Here is a 25,371-nt window from a genome sequence, read left to right on the forward strand (position 1 = left end):
AGGAAAAAGAAAAATCAATAAAAAATTAAATTACAGTACAAAAAAAAGTGACAGTTCAACAACGGTTGGTTGTTTGGGTCATATAAATAGTTGGTGCATGGATCACATAATACACAGAGGAGACGAGCACAAAATCGTGCCACAGACTTAAGATTAGCCCCAGCATCTGGATAGTTCATGTACATGGTTGACTTACCAGTCTTGCCTGAAATAAATTAAAAGTTAGCTTGAGATAGATGGAAATCTACTGTATCATCTATAGGATGGGTTGTACCACAGCACTTAACCACTTAATTTGTTTATTTTGGATTAATTTCAGTGTTTAGAAAAAATATATATATTTCAGAAGTGACCACAGTCTTGAACATACTAGGCTACGGCGGCAGGGCAGGCATGCCTTAGCAACAATTCCTGCAGTTGCAGTGGCGAGTGCAACATTCATTTGACACTCTTAGGCTTTCATATCCATGGTAACAAGCCTATTTAGTGCCCTATTTGTGTAGTAGTTATGGCAATATTTTAATTTAATATATTTTTCTTTTCACCTCTTTGCTGGCTGGACTGACTGTCCTTTTGTGTAATCTGTCCCATTAATGTGTGCCCAGACAGTAGCAAGCCACTGGTCTCTTCAGCTGTGCTCACAGCCAGACTGGTGAGCATACTGGGGTGCCATACACACCGCATTGACGACAAACTCGGACAGCTTTGGATCTGCATGGATAGCATTTTTCTTTCTTATTTACTCCAAGGCCAAAAGTACCCATTAAAAAAATGTGGATTTCGGGGATTGCCTGTGAAAGCCATGGCCTGTGTGTGTGCGTGCGTGCATGTGTCTGTGTGTGTGAATGCGTGTAGTGAATGTGCTTGTGTGTGAGTTTTTAAAGATTTTTTTTTTTAAGAAACGGCAAAAAATATCTTTTGAATTTTGGGTTTCATTCAAACCCGTCATGAAGGGTCCCAACTCGGGCTCCCCTCAGTTTCCAGAGTAATCCATTCGTTCTCCTTGTCAGTGCCGTCTGCCCCAGTGAACGACACGACTGAAGCCTGAGCATTAAACTTAAAGACCACGTCAGTCAATTTCAACATGCAGTTGTAATGCTCACACTACCCTGGACTTGTCAGTACCTGAGTTTTTTTTCTTCCTTCTTCAGCCTTTTCCGAGATCTTGGTCATTGTAATGGGGGCAGCGCTTTGTTTACGTAAAAAAAAAAAAAAAAGTTTATTTATTCCCAAAAACATCCGAAAGGTTATACAACATCAGCAGACAACTAGCAAACAGCGGTACCTTTTGGGAAAATATTTGGAGTAGGCCTATGTTCATTTAAAAAAAAATGTAAACAAACGGTGCCCCCATTAGAATAGCTCATATCTCGGAAAGGCTTAGCCGAAAAATGTGGCATCACCGGGTACTGACAAGTCAAGGGTAGCGTGAGCAATATTGAAATGGACTGAACTGGTCCTTTAAGTAAGCGCTGCCTGGCTGCCATTAGGCTAGAGCAGCGCTCCCCAAACTCTTTTCTACTGGGACCTAATTTTTGATCGAAGAACATTTTCTAGGCACCCTTCCCCTGTCATATCCCCAAAACACTAAACAAATTTTATCCATTAAGTTAATGTTGAAGTTTTATTTGAATCTCATCACAGGAAAAGTATACAGTCATTAACCATATAAATGAATATTGTTGTGTTTCGTGGTTTTATTGCAGACATGTATACGTGCATGTGTTTTACCTACAGTGAGCACACTTTCTCTTTGCGACCTGTCCCCCTGCAGTTCCTCCACCCCCTTTCTGGGAGGCGTATTTGGGAGGGCCCCAAACAAAGCAGATTTTGATAGCAGCATCATTCCGCGTTTCGGTCATTGAATTTATTGGAGGTGTTGCCACAGTCACAAAGTAGCCATTGCTGTTATTTGTGCAAGTACCAGTCATTACCAAGCGGTGCCCCTTTCATCTGGGGGCCCTGGGCAATTGCCTTGTTTGCTCGCCTGGTGGTGACAGGCCTGCACTCAGACAGCCAGTTTATATACTGAGCAGCAGAAAGGGACATGACCTTTGTAACACTTTCAGGAAATCATGGTCATTCTTTGTCTTCGGGGGAAATCTTTGTCACAAGAGGAGCGTACACACACTTTTGTGAGGGTGTTGGGGTGCCTGTGTGTCTCTCTGTCTGTGCGTGTGGTTGTGAGGGATGAAGCTGTAAGTGTGGACAGGTGTGTGTGGATCGGCGTGTATCTGTGTGTGTGTCTGCGCGGGTGGCTGGGTGTTTGTGTATTTTAATTAATTAAGTGTGTGTGTGTGCGCGTGCGCGTTTACATTCAAGCACTTTTTGTGAAGAGTTTTGTTATGACAACCACACCACAAAACTTTCCTTTTTTTGGTGATGATCTGTATTAGTATCAGCCTTCTTGCCAGGGTGTATGTGTGTGTGTGTGTGTGTGTGTGTGTGTGTGTGTGTGTGTGTGTGTGTGTGTGTGTGTTTTTCTGTCTCTGTGTGTGTCTTTGTGCGTGTGTGTGTGTTCAGTTCTCTTGCCTGGTGGTGTGAGGAGTGATGACACACTTCACTATCATGCGCTTCACTTGTGCGAGGGTGTCATAGAAGTGTACTCTGCAAGGTAGCTTTTTTTCTTGTTTTTTGGCTGATGCACACGATATTACATCATAGTGACTGACTTCCCTTTTGGAAAAGACTGTGTCAGTGCTTCCTATAGGCCTCATCAGCGGCATCCTAATGAGCAGGCCGAGCAAGCGGCTAGCAGACCGGCCACGACTGGTTTGGTGACCCCCCCATTCCTCCCCACCCCACCACCCACCACCACCCCACCTCCCCCATCGTCACTGCCTCGAGTCGGACATCCTCTCCTTTTCAACTCAGGAGGTCATTACGGCCGTGTGTGTGTGTGTGTGTGTGTGTGTGTACTATCTGTTTTGTGTGTGTGTGTGTGTGTGTGTGTGTGTGTGTGTGTGTGTGTGTGTGTGTGTGTGTGTGTGTGTGTGTGTGTGTGTGTGTGTGTGTGTGTGTGTGTGTGTGTGTGTGTGTGTGTGTGTGTGGTGGACTATCTGTTTTCTGTGTGTCTGTGTCTGTGTCTGTATCTATGTGTATCTGTGTGTGTGTGTGAACTGTCTGTTTTGTGTATGTGTGCGTGTGTGTGGCTTTGTGAGTGTGTGTGTGAACTATCTGACTTCTGTATGTGTGCGCGCGTGTGGCTGTGTTTGTGTGTGTGTGTGTGTGTGTGTGTGTGTGTGTGTGTGTTTGTGTGTGTGTGTGTGTGTGTGTGTGTGTGTGTGTGGGCTATCTGGATCCCTGTTTTACATGCAGCGCATAGCAACATCACACTCATTCACACATGTTGACATTTATTCGTGCAGTGTGTCTGACCATGATGCATGAACAATGGTCAGTGTTTTTAATAGCTTGAGATGAATGGAATATTGGACCTGTTTTCACAGTGCCAGTATTTTTTCTATCACATTTTTATCACATTTTTTTTTGCACTTTACACCAGCAAGGCACCCTGACATTGGCTCTTATGGAGCCTCTTAACTCTAGAAGTGAAGGGAAGGAGGCTCCACCCCCACCCCCCCCCCCCCCCCCCCCCCCCCCCCCCCCCCCTCTCTCTCTCTCTCTCTCTCTCTCTCTCTCTCTCTCTCTCTCTCTCTCTCTCTCTCTCCTCTTCTGGCCCTCTTTGCTATGCCTGCCCCCCCGTTGCTCTCTGTCGTTCTCTCTGTTTGTGCGTGCGTGTGTGTGTGTGTGTGTGTGTGTGTGTGTGTGTGTGTGTGTGTTGACTGATGTGTGTGTGTGTGTGTCGTTGCGTGACTGTGTTTGGGTTTGTTTGACTGTCGGTGCGTATGTGTATCTGTGTGAAGGAGTATGTGATGGTGTCTTGGGGTGGGGGGGGCGTAGGAGAGAAGAAAGGAGAAAAGAGCGGCCGAGAGAGAGAGGAGGGGTCGGGGGTGTGAGGAAGGAAGCGGGGAAAGGGATAGTGGGGGAGAAAAACAAATGAAAGCGCCGCTCCGACCGGACTTCCCTTTCCTCTATTGAGCTCCCCTCCTCTTAGGCCCTCACTCACAAGACTAAATGTCAGCACCCGGTCTGTCTGACGTGTCTGTGTGTCTCTTTGTTCCGCTTACTCTCGCTCTGTCTGTGTCTGTCTGTATACTGCTTATTTGTCTGTCTGTTTGTCTCTCTCACTATCACTCACTCACTCACTGACTCTCGTACACACACACATACACACACACACACACACACACACACACACACACACACACACACACACACACACACACACACACACACACACACACACACACACACACACTTCTGCCAATTACTTTTTTTCTATTGTCACAGTTTGTAAGATAGTTTCCTGATTTTCACTGCCCCAGTGCTTGGAATGGAGCATGCCGTGATTGACCAGCAAAAGCAAAGTGTCAGTTTTCAGATTTCTTTGATTGAAACTTCACTCTGTATGAGTATGAACCTGCCACTGTATTGGTGTGTGTGGACAGGCCTGACTGCCCAGGGGCCAGCAAAGGTGAGGTGTTTTGATTGACAGACATGTATTTTTAGGGCCCGGTTTTTGACCCCTGGTAACACACAGTGGGGGGCCACTCAAGGCCTGTCACCTCCAGGCCCCACCTGTCCTGTTGATTTTCTGCCAGAGAGGAGCGTTGTGTTGTGTCATCCTTTCACATCAGCTGCCAGGCCTGTCAGTAGGTTGCTAAGAGGTGGTTAAGAAACAGTTGTTCCTGGCCCTGCCAACGGTGGGGCACTGGGTTGCTGCGCCAGTGACCGGGTTCGATTCCGGCCCGGGTCATTTGATGATCCTTCCCTGTCTCCCTCTCTCCGCTCATTTCCTGTCTCTCCTCCACTGTTCTGTCAAAATAAAAGCAAAAGAAAAAAAAGATAAATAAAAAGAGTCAGGGACGTGTACTACAAAACAGGGCTTAATGGGAAAGCTTATGGGCTAGAACTTGGTATATGACCCAGGGTATGACTCTCCATTGGCATGAAAGCATGTATGAATTGCCCATTTTTCACCAATGCTTGCGTGCCTTTGTGCGGTGCTACTTATTCATCCTGGTCGCTAGAGGTGCACAGAAAATTCGGCCGCAGAAAATATTCGTCCGAAAACGCAAAAAAAAGACATTTTCGGTTTTCGGCCGAAAGCCAATCGAGTGGCCGAATTGGAGGCCGAATAGAAAATGAATTGAAAATGGGCATTAATTAAACTAATGTCAGTTCTACTCTAACATTTGAAGACTTCAAATACACATTTATTTTCTTTCAAAAACTTGTTATTGTAACCCGTTGATTTAAGCAATATTTAAAAATAGTGAAAAACCTAACTTTTAACTGAATTGTAATATTCGGTTTCGGCCACAAATTTTCATTTCGGTGCACCTCTACTGGTCGCATGCACTACACTCATGCTACCTCCAGGCTACCAGAACAGAGTAGACCAGAGCAGCATAGGGTAAGGGCAGGGCAGGGCAGCGTAGGGCAGGACACGGCCCCAGACCACCAGACCACATGCCCTTGGTAACAGCCCTTTCACTGCATCCTACTCCTATCCCATCTGGCTTCGCTGACCACACATTGCGTCATATCATTAAAAACACGCTCTCTTATTTATTTTCAGTTATTTATTTCATTTTCTCGGTCAGAGAGAGTGAGAGAGAGAATGTTTGAAAGAAAGAGGGAGAGAGAGAGATAGATAGATAGATAGATAGAAAGAGCATGTTTGAAAGAGAGAGAGAGAGAGAGAGAGAGAGAGAGAGAGAGAGAGAGATAGATATAGAGAGAGATGGTTTGAAAGAAAGAAAGAGAGAGAGAGAGAGCGATGGAGAGAGAGAGAGAGTGAATGTTTGAAAGAATGAGAGGGAAAGAAAGAAAGCGAGGGAGGAAAGGAAGAGAGAAAGCAGGTCCTATCCTGTCCTCAAAAGGCTTTACCCGGCTGGTCGGCTTCATCTGCGGCAGCGGCAGGCTGTGGCTGGCTGGCAGGCCTGTAATTTGGTAAACCGAGCCCTATTCGGGGTGCTCGCTACTCACCCACCCCCCTCCTGTCCCCTCCCGCACCCCCTCCGCCAACACCAGGGATAAGTTTAGCACCAGAAACGGGGAGTAGTGGTGGTCAAGCCAGCATCAGCTATTTACAGTGACACTTTGTGTGTGCGTGTGTCAACAAAATATAGTACATCTACAGCGAGAGGGAGCGAAGCTGCACTGGTTTTTGTTTGCAAGGACTCAGTGGTTTTGTGACACCAGAGCTACAAACAAAAACATTATACAATATGTGGCGACTGACTCTTAGTGTTTTGGTGATTTTGTTTTGTTACCTGGTTAGGGCGTGTGCCTGTGTGTGTGTGTGTGTGTGTGTGCGCGTGTGTGTGTGTGTGTGTGTGTGTCTGATATCTTTGTGCGTTTGTGTTTGTATGCATCTCTCTCTCTCTTTCTCTCTCTCTCTCTCTCTGTATATTTTTGCTGTTGCTGTTGTTTTTGCCTAGCTGTCGTTGTTGAGGACAACAGTAAACCTGTTTGTTGTGTGAAGGTGTCGCTGTGCTCCCTCCTGCATATGTGGCAACCTTTCAAGGAAACGCACGGGTGGTTTTTCGTGGAAATTGAGTGTTCGCTTACAGCTCTATAGCAGACGCACGCACGCACGCACACGCACACACACACACACACACACACACACACACACACACACACACACACACACACACACACACACACACACACACACACACACACACACACGCATACTGACACACACTGATACACACACACACACACACACACACACACACACACACACACACACACACACACACACACACACACACACACACACACACACACACACACACACACGGTTACACAAGCGAGTACATACTTGTTGCCTTTTTCATCTGCCTTTCAGTCTGTCTTTCTCTCTCTCTCGCTCTCACTCTTTCTCTCCCTCTCGCTCTGTCTCTCTCATTCTGGCTGCAGTGTATTCTTTATTCTCTGTTTGTTTGTTGTTGGCGCTCCTGTTTCTTTAACTCGGGGCGTATTGTGGAAGTTTAGGCTTGGCCCTTTGTAATACAATTGTGTAAAAACGGAGCAAAGCGGGTAGCAAGTGTTCATATTCAGTTCTTTGTTGTATTTTTCTTTTTGCCGCGCCGTCTGCGTAGCAGTGTAGTGATTACAACACATCTTTTTATCTCAGGAAACAACTGTCTAGAGCTGCTGACAAGGTTTTTAACTTTGTAAAGTGATTCAGAAATGTTCTGAGTACCTCATGTTCTGTATTGTACTGTATTGTAACACACATTTTCTAATGCATTCAAGTATTTGTCATTTTGCATAGGGCTGCACGATATCAAAAAAATATTGATACTTGGTAACAGCATGCAATACCTCGATAACGATGGTTAAGCAATATTTAGAAATGTAGCCGAGTGTTTTTCTTGTTACTAATTTGTCGGTCTGTGTGGGGGTCGTGGCTCAGCACAGATTTTTTTTTAACTTGTTGGCGATAATGAAGTCATTTTCGCGATACACATATCGCCTCTCTTGATATCGATACATTTTCGATATATTTTGCAGCTCTAATTTTGCATGTCCTAAGAGAAATTGGAATGGTATTGTAGTGGTTGGTGACACTGGACCATTATAGCATAACTTTTCCCAAACCAAAAAAGGGCTTTTCTTGCTTTTGTCTAGGACCGTTTGTAAGCTATGTTATGTAAAATGCAAAAAAGGGTGGTTACATTGTTTTCCCCCCTCAAAGTTAGATTCATGGTCACATGGATTTATTTCTGGTGGTGAGCCTTTGAACGGTTTGGACTCTTTAAGCCTGCACAAAGTCATTGTGTGTGTGTGTGTGTGTGTGTGTGTGTGTGTGTGTGTGTGTGTGTGTGTGTGTGTGTGTGTGTGTGTGTGTGTGTGTGTGTGTGTGTGTGTGTGTGTGTGTGTGTGTGTGTGTGTGTGTGTGTGTGTGTGTGTGTGTGTGTGTGTGTGGCTATGCATTGATTCAGTCAATGCTATGTGGCACGTGCACCTCGTTAGAAAACCTTATCATAGCCACGATCAAGGGGTACACACACACACACACACACACACACAGAGCATCTTCCACATCTTTACACACGTGCACTCATATGCCATGTGGAGTAATATACCCAAATGTCTATCACACACACAAACACAGTGCGTGCGTAGATCCACAAAAACATGTGCACATACAGTACACGTGCCTTTTTGCACACAAATGCCTTACACAATACTAATTTAAACACACACACACACACACACACACACACACACACACACACATACACACACACACATTGATATGCACACATGCATGCATCGTTGTATACGCTCACACGCATGCCATTCACATACTAATTAACACATGACCCCCCCATGTGTCTTCTTCACCAGCTAATGGTCTATCTGCAACCGCAGGCCTGATGGCTAGCTGTGTACACAACACGTGTGCCGTGTGTTTTCGCCTCCCCAGCCCACAACTGTCTTTCTACCTGCCTGCCTCCCTCCCTCCCTCCTTGTCTTTGACTCTTAAGGCTGTCTCAATTCGTAGGGGTTGCGTTTCAAGCCCGAGCCCTACTGCTCAGTTTGAAGTCTCTGAGTCTCTCTCTCTCTCTCTCTCTCCCTCTCTCTGTCTGACTCCCTGACTGCCTGCCTGCCTGTCTGCCTGCTTGTCGGCCTCCCCCTGCCTCTCTGCCTGTCTCCCTAGAGGTCCTCCTGCCTCTGTCCACCTGCCTGCCTCTCTGCCTGTATCTTCCTCTCTCCCTGCCTCTCTACCGTTTTGCCTCCATCCCTCTCTGCCTCCCCTGCCTCTTTGCATGTATCCCTTCCTACCATCCTGCCTCTCTCCCTACCATCCTGCCTCCCTTCCTACCATCCAGCATCCCTCCCTACCATCCTGCCTCCTTCCCTCCCTGGCTGCCTCTCTTCCCCTCAGCCCCTCTCCCTCCCTACCATCCTCCCTCCCTCTCTACCAGCCTCCCTCTCTCCCTACCATCCTGCCTCCCTCCCTACCATGCTCCCTCCCTCCCTGGCTGCCTCTCTTCCCCTCAGCATCCCTCTCTCCCTACCATCCTGCCTCTCTTCCTACCATCCTGCCTCTCTTCCTACCATCCTGCCTCCCTCCCTACCATCCTGCCTCCCTCCCTCTCTTCCTACCATCCTGCCTCTCTTCCTACCATCCTGCATCCCTCCCTCCCTCCCTACCATCCTGCCTCCCTCCCTCCCTTCCTACCATCCTGCCTCCCTCCCTCCCTTCCTACCATTCTGCCTCTCTCCCTACCATCCTGCCTCCCTCTTTTGCCCTCAGCCTCCCTACCTGACTCTCTGCCTGCCGGCTCACTGGTACTTTCCTATCAACCTCCTTCTCTGCCTCCTTGCATCTCTCTCTCTCTCTCTCTCTCTCTCTCTCTCTCTCTCTCTCTCTCTCTCTCTCTCTCTCTCTCACCCTCTCTCTCTCTCTCTCTCTCTCTCTCTCTCTCTCTCAACCGGTATTAGGGAAGAGGAGACCCCCCTCGGGAAACGTTTCTCCTCTAACACTTTTCACCTCCACCACCATTCCAGGGAACTTCCCCACTCTCCCCCTCTCTCTTTCCCCAAAAGTGTGTGCTTGTCTGTGTGTGTGTGTGTGTGTGTGTGTGTGTATGTATGTGTGTGTGTGTATGTGTGTGTGTGTATGTGTTCTCTTCAGTCCAGTGTTAGCAGTGCAGCTGCCTGGAATCCATTATCCTCTCCAGCATCAGCTCCTCACTGTGGGAACCGTATTGATCTCCTCTCTCCTCTATAATTATTCCTGCTTACACACACACACACACACACACACACACACACACACACACACACACACACACACACACACACACACACACACACACACACACACACACACACACACACACACACACACACACACACACAGTGTACGCACAGTTACACGTTTATGTACGTGCACACACGCACATGCGTCAACACTGAACACACGTGCTGCACACGTACACTTCATCTCTCACATAAACACTTTCTCCCTCTCATGACTCGTGTAAACACACACACACACACACACACACACACACACACACACACACACACACACACACACACACACACACACACACACACACACACACACACATACACAAACACACACACACACAACCTTACACCATCTTCTACATCTTTGCACACATGCTCATGCAGAGTCGTGTCGTGTAGAGTAATATACACACACACACACACACACACACACACACACACACACACACACACACACACACACACACACACACACACACACACACACACACACACACACACACACACACACACACACACACACACACACACACACACCTAGCTTATATACTGTGTACACACTAAACACACTCCTCTCATACACACACATACACTTTCTCGTCTCTTGCACATACGGTACCCTCAATCCCTTACACTCGCACTCACACTCACTCTCTCCCCCCTTTCCTTCTCACACCCTCCCTTACACATTCTCACTCCTCCGTTCCCTTTCTCTCTCTCATGTACTTTTTCTCAGGGTCTTTCATAATCTCCCGCATCGTTCACACGAACTCTCCCTCTTGTCATAGGCTACTTAGTCAGTTACATCATATATTGTTGTGGCTTTTGCTAGCTGTCGCCCTTTTTTTGGTGCAATTCCCACCATGGGTTCCTCATCGTTCTTCTCATTCTCTTTCTGTTCTCTCGATTTCTCTCACTTCATCACATCCTCTCTCTGTCTTTTTCTTTTTTTCTCTCTCTCCTTCACCGTCTCTCCATTGCATCCTCTCTCTCTTTCTCGATCAAATCTTTGCTTCCACTCACTCACTCTAGGCCTGTCACGATAACATTTTTTGCCAGACGATAACGATAACAAGAAATTATTGCGATAATCGATAATATTGTCTCTCTCGCCATTTCAAACAATATAATGTGCAATAAAAAACACTGCTATGCAAGGTGCGGCCTCCTTCTTGAAACATTGAATTTAACATTTGGGCCAGCACCCTCAGAGGTTTAAATAGGCCTAATTAAGATTGACGCCTGCTCCAAGAAGAAATGTGTCAAACAATATAATGATGTAAAAATGCAATAAAAATGTTCCTACACCCCTTCACATTTTAAAAGCATCACGGCGGGGAATATATTTGTTTTTAATTACATCCTTATGGATTACAATAGGCTCTAAATAGGCTTTTCTGTATTTTATTATTAGGGTAAGTTATATAGTCTTTCTTTAATATTTTCTGTTATTTATCTTTCTCAAGCACACTGAATGGCTTATAGGCCTATCCATGGTGTGATGTAAAATAACCTACTGGTGGGGTATTGTTAATTCACAAATTATTACTTAGACAGCTTATTTCACCAAAATGCACGTTGTTACTAGCTAATTGTCAGTCAAAACCCAAATCAGCCCTGTTAAAGGCATTTCAACATCAGCAAAAAGCAAAAGAGCATGAACAGATGCACAAGTTCCAGGTGCAGGCAGCGCTCTCTCTCTCCCTCCCTCCCCGATACCCTCGACTGGAACAAGTTGCAATTCTGCGCACTTTAAAGTCCTTTATGAACGCCCATACATTGATTCTTATGAGTTATGAGTCGCCATGCCTCTGTTTTCTCCTGTAGCGCGCTCAACCATTCACATTCTCCTGGTGTGACTGATTTAAATCCACAAATCTTATCTTCATTATTTGCTTGCGGACTGCCTACTCATACTGTTAGGTCTAAATAAACAAGGAATATAGCAAAAATCACAAAAAGAACAGACAACGAACGTCGGGGTAGGAGGCGCATTGAAATAATAGGGGAAACTCGGCGAGGTTTAAAATAACAGCCTCAGAGCAAGTTTGTCGCGACGGTAGGCTACCACTATTTCATGTTTGCACAAACACGTCTTCGTCGTGGATATTGGGTTGCTGCGCATGTTTCAAAATGAACATTTGCCTCCGTGTTGGAGCTGTTCATTCCCCTCTCTGAGGAACGTTGCAGATGCGCTGACTGAGACTGGAAGAATGCATGCGCTCCTAGTCTCTAGCGCTGATTCTTTGTCGAGGCTTATAAGCGACGCGCGGGAACACCAGCGTTCTTTTTCAAAGACGCAAGTAGCCAGATCAATGCACCTTTTTCAACCAGAACTGCACTGAAACTTAAAATTACACCAACATTTAAGCGTCATTGCGCTGCGTTGGCCTAACGCGCCATCAGTAGTCGGCTACGGTAGAGAAAGGGAGAGGGGGGAAACAAAACATCACACAAATAACTTATCGTTACTTATCGGGGCCAGAAAAGTGATCGTTCTTGTAAAAAGTTATCGTCCGATTTATTGACTTATCGGATATCGTGACAGGCTTAACTCACTCACTCTCTCTCTCTCTCTGTCTCTCTCTGTCTGTCTGTCTGTCTGTCTGTCTGTCTCTCTCTCACTCACTCACTCACTCACTCACTCACTCACTCACTCACTCACTCACTCACTCACTCACTCACTCACTCACTCGCGCACGCGCACGCGCACGCACGCACGCACGCACACACACACACACGGCTGATCCCTGTGGTTCTACCTATACCTTCAATAGATGTGTCTGAGCACAAGACACATTCTATATGTGTTTGTGCGCATGTGTGCGCGCACGTGTGTGTTTGCATTCATTCGTGTACGTACAACCGCAACGTGCATGCACTTGTACGTATGCATCGTGAGTGATGCATGGGAGGGGATCTATTGACGCCTTTGAGCTGTGATGCTGTGGCCTTTAACTTGCTGTGGCCAAACGTCCTCTGAACATTTACATTTGTCACCTTCAAACCTCTCTCACACGTTATCTACCACTTGTCTGTCTTTGACTCGACAGTGTTGGCAAGTGAAAATGTTTTGTTTTCAACGTGTTTGTTGATTTAACATATAGTTGACATTGACAAGTTTGCGTTTCTATTTTTTTGTTCAAACATGCACCGAGAGTGAACGTAAATAACATAAAACAAAAAGTTGAAATTGGGAAAAGTATTGAATATTAAAGATTGTGATCACATGTCTATTTTCAGTTCAGAGCCGCTCTGCTTGGCTATAGACATGTGCTCTGATGCACGTGTTTGTTTGTACTCAAACGTGTTGGCACGCACGCACGCACGCACGCACGCACACACGCACACACACACACACAAGCCTTCACATAAGTGGGGCTCCTAATGTATCTATCTTTCCACGTGGCTAAACCTGCGTCCTGTGTGTGTGTGTGTGTGTGTGTGTGTGTGTGTGTGTGTGTGTGTGTGTTTCTTTTTTTTTTTTCTTGTTCTTCTTCCTTTTGTTCTTATTCTTTCCCTCCTCCCCTCCCCATCTCTCCTTCCTCTCCTTCCTCTCCCCTCCTCTCCTCCTCTCCTCCTCTCCTTCCTCTCCTGCTCTCTCCCTCCTCCCCTCACCATCTGTCCTTCTCTCCTCCTCTCCTTCCTCTCCTTCCTCTCCTCCTCTGCCCCTTTCCTCCTCTCCCCTTACTCTCCTCCTGTCCTCCTCTCCCCTTCCTCTCCTACTCTCCTGCTCTCTCCCTCCTCCCCTCACCATCTCTCCTCCTCTCCTCCTCTCCCCTTCCTCTCTTCCTCTCCTCCTCTCTTCCTCCTCTCCTCCTCTCCCCTTCCTCCCCTCCTCTCCTCCTCTCCTCCTCTCCTCTGCCTCTCTGTATCCCATGTTCTGCCTGTGGGAGTCTAGGCAGGGTCTCCCTGTAGGTCTGCAGCGGGGGGTCAAGGTTGCTGTCAGCTGGCTCTGACATGCCACTACACGGAGGAGGAGGCAGGATGGAGGAGGAGGAGGAGGAGGCGAGAGAGAGAGAGGGAGTGGAGGAGGAGGGGGATGGATGGATGGATGGATGAAACAGCTGGATGGATGGATGGATGGAAGAGAGAGAGCGAGAGAGAGAGCGAGAGAGAGAGAGAGAGAGAGAGAATGCTGATGCTGATGCTGATGCTGGTATATCACTTTATGCCCCATGTAAGCTTACACCAAGCGTTTTTTTTTTATTTTTTGGTGCACAAAGTGACTAATGAATGTCCAAGGCTGTCAAGACAGAGCTGTTATGTGATTAGCTGAATCAAACATGTCAATGCCGCGTCCAGAGCAAGCAAAGCAAATTCATGGCGAGACTTCTTCAACCACCCCAGCTACCTGTGTCGCGTAGGTAGCACTTGGTGTACACACGGCATTACTCTTCCCATACCTTTAAGTAGGGATGTAAATAAAATCGAAATGTATTGATGTATCGGAAGTATCGGCCGGCGATTTAATCGAATTACATCGTATCGTGGGCCATTCTTAAGAATCGAAAAGAATCGAATCGCTGGCCCCTGTGCAATGCCCTAGCTCCATAACACAATTGTAGTGGAAAAGTCATTGGAAAAAATCGAATCGAACCGAATCGCATCGTATCGTGGGGAATTCTTAAGTATTGAAAAAAAATCGAATCCCTGATTTAAGAAATCGATACCGTATCGTATCGTCATGAAGGCTGTGATTTACACCCCTACCTTTAAGGATCAAAAACATAAGAACCTTGACTGCAGCGCTGAATAATTTTTTAAAATGGGGGCAGGTTTGCATTTGTTTTTGTTTTTTTGCCCTTTGGTCCGTTGTAAACACGTACCTTTTCTTTGGCTGGTGTTGACATGAACTGAACACTGCAGCTTGTCTTTCATTTTTTTTTAATTTATACCAAATCAAGTTCAGTTGTTGGTGTAGCCTCATTCCACTCACCTGTCAAAGGTCTTACTGTGTGGCCCTGAGTTGACATTTCTTTTTGTTCTGGTATTTGCATGCGAACAGAATGAGAACGTTCGTGGTTGGACTTCATAGAATGAGAACGTTTGTGGTTGGACTTTATAGAATGAGAACGTTCGTGGTTGGACTTAAAGTGGAAAAGTCCCGGTGTGTCACACACACACACACACGCACACACACACACACAGACGTCACTTTCCTGGTTTGATGCTCTGTCAACAACTGTTGTCACGGCAACTGACCCCCAACCAGTAAACAAACAAGAACATGCACGGTAGAAAAGAACACACACACACACAGACACACACACACCTTCTTCAGAAGTGACTGTGTAGTACGCGTGTAAATGATGACAGTGGTTGAGTGTGGTGGTTATGCGAGTCCTGCGTTTGAAGTCATGGTGTCATGACATTCACATGTCGTGACACTCGAGTCTTTAGTTCCCCTTTGCTGTGCTTGTGTCATATCTCTGTCTCTCTCTGTCTCTGTCTCTGTCTGTCTCTCACTCACTCACTCACTCACTCACTCACTCACTCACTCACTCACTCACTCACTCACTCACTCACTCACTCACTCACTCACTCACTCACTCACTCACTCACTCACTCACTCACTCACTCACTCTCTCTCTGTCTGTCTTTCCGTCTCTCTCTCTCTCTCTCTCTCTCTCTCTCTCTCTCTCTCTCTCTCTCTCTCTCTCATGTAAGGAGTCATTGTGGTCTACCAAGGAGAGGAGAGAACCACCTCTTGTGGGCAAATGTTACTGTACCGTTCTCTGATGACTGACAGGCGTCACTGTCACGGCATGAAAGCAGAAAGTGTGCGTCTTGCTTGAAAGTGTGCGTGTGATGCGTACCTGTGCGTTTGGTGGGTGGGTGGGTTTCTTGTCAAGCTGATTTGCCATTTTGCATGTACGTACATCTTACTTTCAGCTTGACGTTTATCTGACTTGATGTTGCTACTATAGTGTTTGTTCTAAGACTGACTGCCTACCGTTAGTGTGACTGTCTCGGCATGAAAGTAGAAAGTGTGTGTGTGTGTGTGTGTGTGTGTGTGTGTGTGTGTGTGTGTGTGTGTGTGTGTGTGTGTGTGTGTGTGTGTGTGTGTGTGTGTGTGTGTGTGTGTGTGTGTGTGTGTGTGTGTGTGTGTCTATGCACGGGGGTGATTAAGGGGACGGCGGCTTTCCAACGTGTGCCATCACATTGACGTCTTCCTTTCAACTTGACTTTTAGCTGACTTAAAGGATAAGTTCAGCCAATTTCGACATGCAGTTGTATGCTCACACTACCCTGGACTTGTCAGTACATGAGATTTTTTTTTCCTTCAGCCTTTTCCGAGATCCTGGTCCTGGTGTAATGGGGGCAGGTGTTTGTTTACATATAAAAAAAAACATCTTGATTTTTTCCCAATAACATCCAAAAGGTTATGCAACATCAGCAGACAACTAGCAAGCAGTGATGCCTTTTGGGAAAATATTTGGAGTAGGCTTATGTTAAGATTTTTTAAAATGTAAACAAAATCTGCCCCCATTAGAATAGCTCAGATCTCAGAAAGGGCCGAGCTGAAAAATGCAGCATCACCAGGTACTGACAAGTCAAGGGTAGCGTGAGCAATACAACAGCATATTGAAATTGGAAGAACTGGACTGGTCCTTTAACTTAGTAGTCAAGAAAATTGAAAGACCACTGGAGGAAGGTCTTTGTCTGAACGCTTTGAAAGTAAAAACACAAGAAGAGGTTGAAATGGGCAAGACCTTTCAATTGGTTTTGTATATCTTTGGCACCTTTTAGCTGCGAGTTGTGGTGTAATTTGTCTAAGCTGGCGTGGTTGCACTGTACTTTGCCTAGCCAGAGGAAAGTGTGATGTTTGTGGCTTGCTTGTGGGATGGGGGTGCAACTTGCTTACTGCACACACACACACACACACACACACACACACACACACACACACACACACACACACACACACACACACACACACACACACACACACACACACACACACACACACACACACACACACACACACACACACACACACACACACACACACACACACACACACACACACACAGGTGTCGTCTCATCCTTGGGGGAGTTCAGGTGGAGGTCAAGGTGAACCTGTGAACATGCGACGCACGCACGCAAGCACACACACACACACACACACACACACACACACACACACACACACACACACACACACACACACCTACACACCTACACACCTACACACCTACCTCACTTGTTATTCCCTTATGTGTACACACACACACACACACACACCTCACTTGTTATTCCCTTATGTGTACACACACACACACACACACACACACACACACACACACACACACACATACACATGTACACAAAATCAAAAACAGGAAGACAGAAACCTCCCATGCGACTTCAGCGCTCAAGTCACACAACACCCCATCACCTCAACACACACACACACACACACACACACACACACACACACACACCTCATTTCACCTCTTCCCCTCTTCACCACGAGTTCCCCAAGGTGCATACGCACACATGCATACGCACACACACGTACACACACGCACAGACATACACACACGCATAGACACACACACACACACACGCATAGACGCACACACACGCATAGAGAGACACACACACACACACACAGAGACACACACACACACACAGAGACACACACACACACACACAGAGACACGCGCACACACACGGACACAGACACACACACACGCACACACTCAGAGACACACGCACACGCACATGCACGCACACGCACACGCACACACGCACAGAGACACACGCAGACAAAGACACACAGACACACACGCGCACACACTCAGAGACACACACACTCAGAGACACACACACACACACACACACACACACACACACACACACACACACACACACACACACACACACACACACACACACACACACACACACACACTCAGAGACACACACACACACAGACACACACAGACACAGACACACTGCGACTTCGAATGAATTGGCACATGCATGTTTGTTGAGGGAGAGACCCAAACCAAGTGAGGAAAGGAGGAGAGGAGATGGGGTGGAGATATGTGTTGGGGGAGTGTCCAATGCCCATGTCAGTGAAGGTTGTGAATGTTTGGCCCTACCGTGGTGTTAACGGTAGGGCACTCGTCTGCTATGCGGCCCACCGGGTCTTGATTACCCGGGGCCCAGGTCCTTTGACAGCCCTTTCCCGTCTCTCTCTCTCCCAACTCAGTTCCTGTCTGTTGTCCACTGTCTTGTCTGATAATAAACAAAAAAAGGCTTGAACAGCCCCAAAAATGCTTTGAATGGCGGTGAATGTTTTTTTACTGTCTGATTATTGGATGGGTTTTGATGGATTGGACTTGAGAAGAGGAGGGGAGTAGAGTAGAGTGGAGCAGAGGAGGGTGAGTAGAGTCGAGGGGGCGTGTGTTTGTTGTTGGGAGTGTCAATGCAAGTGTCAGTGCTGGTTATTTTACTTTGACTTATTGAACTCGTCAACGGTCTTTTGTTTTTTTGTTTGTGTATTTGATTATTGAGCTTGTGAACAGTCAGAACATTTTTTGTGAACAGTCGAAACTAATAGTTGTTTGTTTGTCTTCCTCTTGTTTTGTTTACAGGAAGTTTGGGGATCACCCTCAACCGCAGCGCCTGACAAGGTGAGAACCCCCCCCCCCCCCCCACCCCCCCCCCACCCCCACACACACACACACACACACACACACACATACACACCTCTGACAAAACATACACAACCACCTCTAACACACAAACACACAATCGCCACTGAAAACACACACAGCCACAACCACCTCTGAGGAAAAACACATACAACCACCTCTGATAAAAACACATACAACCACCTCTGAGAAAAACACACGACACAACCACCTCTGAGAAAAACACACAACACAACCACCTCTGATAAAAACACAAAAACACACAAAATCTCCTCTGACAAAAACATACAACCTCTTCTAAGAGGTGACCTCTCACAAAACAGACACAACCACAACCTTTTTGTATATTTCCCTCTTCCTATGTGTCTATCTGACCTCGATCTGTCTGTCTGTCTGTCTGTCTGTCTGTCTGCCTACCTGCCTGTCTGTCCATCTCACGTTTTTATCTCGAAGTCTTAATCCATCTTCATATTGTCTGTTGGTCTTTCTGTCTGTGTCCCTCTTTTGTTTTCCCATGTGTCCTTGCTGATTATTCACGGTCATGTGTCTCTGCTGTATGTTTGGAAGTTACACACCGTATGTACTTGTGAAGGAACAGCAAAACATGTGCCTCTACTTACAATATACTGTATCTGTCGTGTTGTCCTATAGTATACCCAGAGATTCTTTAAGTATATAGAGATATGCCAATGTAATAGGTTGCTATGGGCACCTAACATGACCAGTTTCCGGTCTGCCTAAAGGGGCGTGTCATACTACTCCTAGCATTGAATAGAACAGTCCTTAGGTCTGCCTAGGTCTGCCTAAAGGGGGATTTCCCCCACTCCCCCTTGCAATAATAGAACCCGGAAACAATGGGCCAATGCAACCTCTCTCTCTCTACTCTCTCTGGTACACCCTTGCCTGGGTACATACATATGGGCACAGTAGTCACAGGCCATGTCATGTTTTCGTCGACTCTAAATCTCTTCCACAGTGCTTAAAGTATGATGAAGGCCCGAGGTACTTTTGGGCTGATTCCCCCCCCTCCTCCCCCCCTCTCACAAGAATGAGAGCCATCCGTTTCTCAAATGGATTGGCCACGTTGTAACCTGCGAGAGTTATTGAGAAATCCTCTATGCTTCCCAGAAGTGTGTGTGTGTGTGTGTGTCTGCATCAATGTGTGTGTGTGCGTGTGTGCGTGTGCGTGTGTGTGCGTGTGTGCGTGTGTGCGTGCGTGCGTGCGTGCGTGCGTGCGTGCGTGCGTGCGTGCGTGCGTGCGTGCGTGCGTGTGTGTGCGCGCGTGCGTGCGTGTGCTTGTGTGTCGTGCGTGTGCTTGTGTGTCGTGCGTGTGCGTGTGTTTGTGTGCATGCGTGCATGCGCTCGTGCACATGTTATACGAAAAAAAGGAATAACAACTGCCAATCTGTGTCTCCAGGCTGTGTCTTTGGGTGCATGGCTATGAGGAAGGTTGCTCTTATATTTGGCTCAGGGAGCTCGCTCGTCTTTTTTAGACGCGTGGCTGTATGGAAATAAAAAACTTTTTTTTTTGGCCCCTGAACCATGTCCGCCTCTGGGGTTTGGTCTGTTGGCAATGATGTTTTTTTTTCCTCTCACTCTCTCTCCTTCTCGACTAAATTTTCTCTTGCCTCACTCACACTCTCTCTCTCTCTCTCTCTCTCTCCCTCTCTCTCTCTCTCTCTCTCTCTCTCTCTCTCTCTCTCTCTCTCTCTCTCTCTCTCTCTCTGTCTCTCTCTCTCTCTCTAACGCTCTGTGCCTAAGTTTTGATACAAGTTGTATTTTAAGACGGTGGGAGGGAGAGAGAGGGGAGAGGACGAGGGTTGCAGAGGCGAGGATGGTTCGGTTGGAAAATGAAAGGTTGAACTTTGTTTGACAAGCTGAAAAATTACCCAAGAGGCTCTCCCTTTCCTCCCCCTCTCCTTGCCTTCTGCCCTCTTCTGCTCTTGCTCTCTCTCTTTCTCTCTCTCTCTCTCTCTCTCTCTCTCTCTCTCTCTCTCTCTCTCTCTCTCTCTCTCTCTCTCTCCCCATCTCTCGGCCTCGGTCCTGTACCAACCCTAATCTGTCCATCTTCTCTGTCGCTCTCCCTCTCTCTGCCTGCCTCGTTTTTCTCTCTCTCTGTCTCTCTGTTCTCTGTCTCCTCGCTCTCTCGCTCTCTTACTCTCTTTCTCCCCCCTCTTTCTCTTTCCTCCTCTCCCTCTCCTTTCTCTTTGTCCTTCTCTCTCTCTCGCTCTCTCTCTCACTCTCTTTCTCTATCCTCCTGTCCTTTCTCTCTGCCCTCCTCACTCACGCTCTCTCTCTCTCTCATTCTTCCCCTTTCTCTCTCTCTCTATCTCTCTCTCTCTTTCTCTCTCTGTCCTCTGTCTCCTCTCTCTGTCCTCTCTCTTTCTCTCTCTCTCTCATCATGTCTGAAGCATATCCAGCAGCAGCTTGCTATCCCTGCCCCTGCTTCTGGTTCGAGGGCCTGATGTTTTCCAAATGTGAATGAGAAAGAGGGAGGGAGTGAAAGAGGGAGTGAGGGTGTGCATTGCAATGACAGAGCAGGCTCGCCGGGTTCCTCCATCTCCATCTCTCTCTCTCTCTCTCTCTCTCTCTCTCTCTCTCTCTCTCTCTCTCTCTCTCTCTCTCTCTCTCTCTCTCTCTCTCTCTCTCTCTCTCTCTCTCTCTCTCTCTCTCTCTCTCTCTCTGGCAGGCTCGCACACATTGCAATGACAGAGCGGGCCAGGGTTGCGGGCAGGGAAGGGCTCAGCTGGGCTCGGCACAGGGCCCAATCCGAGCCGTTAGACGGGCAGCACGCTTCGCGGTCCGGGGCTCATGGCGGGGACCCGGTCATTACCAGTGGCCCTGGCCTAAGCCTCCCCCGTCTGGCAGACCTTCCCTTCCCTTCCCTTCCCTTCCCTTCCCTTCCCTTCCCTTCCCTTCCCTTCCCATCCCTGCTGTCCACCACCACCAGGGCCCTTGACGGCCTTGGTCAGGCCCGGGACAAAGTCATATGAAAGGCCCCCCCCAACGCAGCCAGATAAATAAAAGAAGGGAAAAAATCCTTGATCCTGGCACTTCAGTTGATTTAAAAAAGTCCCAAACAATCTTTATTTAGTGGGCTAATACATTAAAATACACCAATGCGTATCGGCCATACAGCCTGATACATTTTGGGGCGCTTTTTTGCCTTTATTTGATAGGACAGTGAAAGCCATGACAGGAAGCAAGTGGGGAGAGAGAGAAACAGGGAAGGGCCGCCAAAACGACCCAGGCCGGGAATCGAATCCGGGTCGGCTGCATAGCAAACAAAGTGCCCTACCATTTGCGCCATGGTATGACCTGCAGCCAGATACATACAATGTAATGAGGATCTAATTTTGGGCCCCCCATTTCTCTCCCTGCCCTGGGCCCCAGACCGCATACCCCCTTGTCACTTGTCAACCCCCCCATTTCTGCGTACCTGTTCACCACAACCACCACAGCTCGCTTCCAACCCCAACCACCAGCCTCGCCTCCTCTCCTCTCCCCAGTCCAGTCCAGTTCCTTGCTCCTATTCCAAACCCTGCATCTGCTGGACAGCTCAGTGGAGCTCGCTAAAAGGAGAGAGAGGGCAGACTTCTCCTGCAACCTTCTGGATCTGTACCACCACCACCACCACCACCTCCTCCTCCTCTTCCTCGTTCTCCTCTTCCTCCCCATCCACCAGACTTCTCCCTTCTCCTGCACCTTCTGGATCTTTTCCATCTCTTCCATCTCCTCCTCCTCCACTGTTACCATTACCACCACCACCACCTCCTCTTCCTCCTTCTCCACCTCCTCCTCCTCCTCCTCCTCCCACCTGCTCAACCGGTAACCCAAAATTATCTGACAGGGCCTCAATGCAATACATTTCATACAATGTAATGAGGGCCCTAGTTCTGTCTATGCAAACGGCGTGGTTCATTTTGTGCTCTGCTTGCGAGACAACCTTAACGTTTTGTAATCACATGTGAAATGTATGTGAAACAGACTCCGATGTCTTTAGCCGTAACTTGCCCATCAAACTTTTCTGCTTGAGTTTATGGGGCACAGGTCAGGCAGGCATACCGACCCTTATTTTAATTTCTATCCTATGCCCAGTTGTGGGGCCCCCATCTCCCTGGGCCCAGGACAACTTACCCATCTCTAATACTGATCTATTCATTTTTTCAGTTTTTGTTTTTATCCTTCTACTATCTCTAAAAGATTTAAAGATAGACCTGCCATGGTCTTGATTTACTTTTTTTTTTTTGCTTGTCTTGTTCATAATGTTTGTTACTTTTTCGGTTGTAAAGCGCATTGAGCTGCCCGATGTGCGCTATATAAATATAAGGTAAGCGTACCCATTAAGCCCATGTACCCTTTAAGCCCACTTTCAACTTTGAGGTTAATTTAAAGAAAGGGAAAAGGTGAATTTTGTTGTTCATCACCCTATCCAATTAAAGGGTTTAGTAACTGACAAAATGTTTTTTATTGCAAACAAATCACATTTTTTATCGTCGAGTTATCCCCGTCCAAGTGAACCCAGTCTCAGGACTACTGACAAGAAGTTGCCTCAAAACTTTGCTGTTTTGGGACATGTCAGAAATCATAGCATTTCAGCTAGTTTAAGTAAAATATTTTGAAAATACTTTCATATTTAGTGAACTAAGAGGTAAATGTAATGATTTATATATATATACATGCAGTGTTTTACTAAATTATAGCATTTCCCTTCAAATGGAAAGATGTGTTTTATGAGCGAGCAAACGCCGATATTCTCTTGATACAACCACACACCATCTTTATCTTACTCTACCGTAAGACTTAAGGTGGTTAGGTATGAATTCTAAGCATATTCCAGTTTGTTTGGCATTGATCTTTAAAGAAATGCATCATGAAATGTTTTTGTGGAGTTGATTATTTCCATAAAATAGCTTTTTGTATAGGCGGGCTTAATGGGTACAAGGTGGGCTTAAATGGTACACCCCATTGAAATGCATGCAAGTTGGCATGCATGCTAATGAAAAATGCCTTTGAGGGACATAAAAAGTGCTGTACAATCTGAAGTAGTAGGTCAAAAAGGCGTAATGTAATGAACTAACAATAATCAATAAGAAAAAAATAAATTTCTCTGTTTGGATGAAGAATTTTATGAAGTATATGAAGTAAGATGCTGTAATGTTTAATTAGGTTTTATGCATTATTTTTTTTAGCAAATCTTACATTTTGGAAGAATATTTTGATCTGAAACCATTTATGCCATGTAGGCTACACTGTTTAAACTCAACTCACACACCTCACCAGGTATTTTGATAGAGAAATAACAAGTGGGCTTAAATGGTACCAAAGGTACCATTTAAGCCCATTCAGACTTTTCACTTTTCTCGTAAAAAATCTTCATATTGTACTTTGAAATATTCATCAATTCAGTGATAAACATTGAGAAGAGAGGTAAATCTTACTATTTAAGAAATCATTTCACAAAAAAATTGTGTGAAGATGATTGAAAAATAAAGCAATTTAGATTTTGGTGGGCTTAATGGGTACGCTTACCTTATATTTTGCCTGGTGTCGGTAGGCCTGTGGTCACCGGTCGTGACCCGCTGGGGTGGATCATCCAGCCGGACATCTTGGCAACGTAAAACGGTTTTTACTCAACCGCAAACGCCTAAAAAAGGGACCTTTTCTTCCAATGGCTTTATTGCTTGTATGCCTTTTTCGGAGGGTTTGGCGTGTGCGAGGTTTGAGGGGAGGATATTGAAACCGGTGGCCTAAGTTGTGTTGCCAGATGAGGCTGATGATTTCCAGCCCAAAAAATACTCAAAACCCGCCTGGAAGCACTGAATCCCACCCAGTTCTATTAATTTCTATGGCCAAAAATTGGCCTTTTTTTCTGCTAAATGCCATTTTCACCCGCACACGGCCATCCTAAGCAGCCCAATTGGGGCGGGAAACCACTCAATCTGGCAACACTGGGCCTAAGCTCTTCTCCACGCGCCTGCCGCCTGGTCAGTGCTGTGGCTGAAGGGGGAAGGAACTTGTAGAGACCAGTTACTTGGGCACAATCCTTAGTGCTGAACAAAAAAAAAGTTACGTTTTTTGTGGGAAAAAAGGTTTGCACAATCCTTTGGATTTTTTTCTTCTTCTTGAAGTTATTTTTTTTTTCTTTTTATTCATTCACTGGCAAGCATGATGATGTTTCGACCTCTCGGTCTTTCTCGGATTAACTTTTTTTCCACAAAAACATGAAGGGTGGAAGGAACACATCTTAACTTTGCAGCAGTCCGCCGCCGTTCGCTTGCAGGTGTCAAAGGCTTTCCAAACGTGTTCCTTGCAGACTTGTGTTTGTTGGTGGAAGATCTGTAGGAACCATAATTAACAAGATTTCTTTTTCTTTAAAAAAAAAAAAGATATGAGATGAGATGAACAAATTTGCTTTAGATGGTGTCAAGCATGTGTGGTGGTAAACAAGTGAGTTTTACAAAAAAGGTGCATCCTCTCAATAGCCAAGCATGGTAGTGGGACTGACATGGTTTGGGGATGCATGAATGCTGTCGACATTGGCAATCTGAAATACACCTAAAAGAAACATGCATGTCAACATGCACTGTGACTACTGAAGCAGATCATGATATTCTCCATAGGATTGCATTCAAATCTCACACTAATCTATTTAAGCAAGATGTAGACTCAAAATGTAAAAGTTCAATGCAAAGAAAGGTTGAAACGCACACTGATGACCTCCCTTTTCATCCCTTTTCATTTCGTTTCATTTCGAGACGATTTGAGCCAACACAGCCCCTTCTCTACCGGATTTTAATCTGGGGTGTACTCACTTTTGTGAGTACATGTTCAAACATTAATGGCTGTATTT

At 46.4% G+C, this 25,371-nt stretch overlaps 1 protein-coding gene across 1 annotated transcript in view; it reads left to right on the top strand.

The window, feature by feature from the left end:
• rbpjb (recombination signal binding protein for immunoglobulin kappa J region b) overlaps positions 1–25,371 on the top strand; it is a 141,676-nt gene that overhangs the window by 56,527 nt on the left and 59,778 nt on the right. The window contains exon 2 of the mRNA XM_063186620.1: positions 18,459–18,497. Within this exon, the coding sequence (XP_063042690.1) occupies positions 18,459–18,497 (39 nt within the window). The remainder of the gene's footprint in view (positions 1–18,458; positions 18,498–25,371) is intronic.

The sequence above is a fragment of the Engraulis encrasicolus genome, chromosome 21, assembly GCF_034702125.1.
Source record: "Engraulis encrasicolus isolate BLACKSEA-1 chromosome 21, IST_EnEncr_1.0, whole genome shotgun sequence".
Classification (NCBI taxonomy): Eukaryota; Metazoa; Chordata; class Actinopteri; order Clupeiformes; family Engraulidae; genus Engraulis; species Engraulis encrasicolus.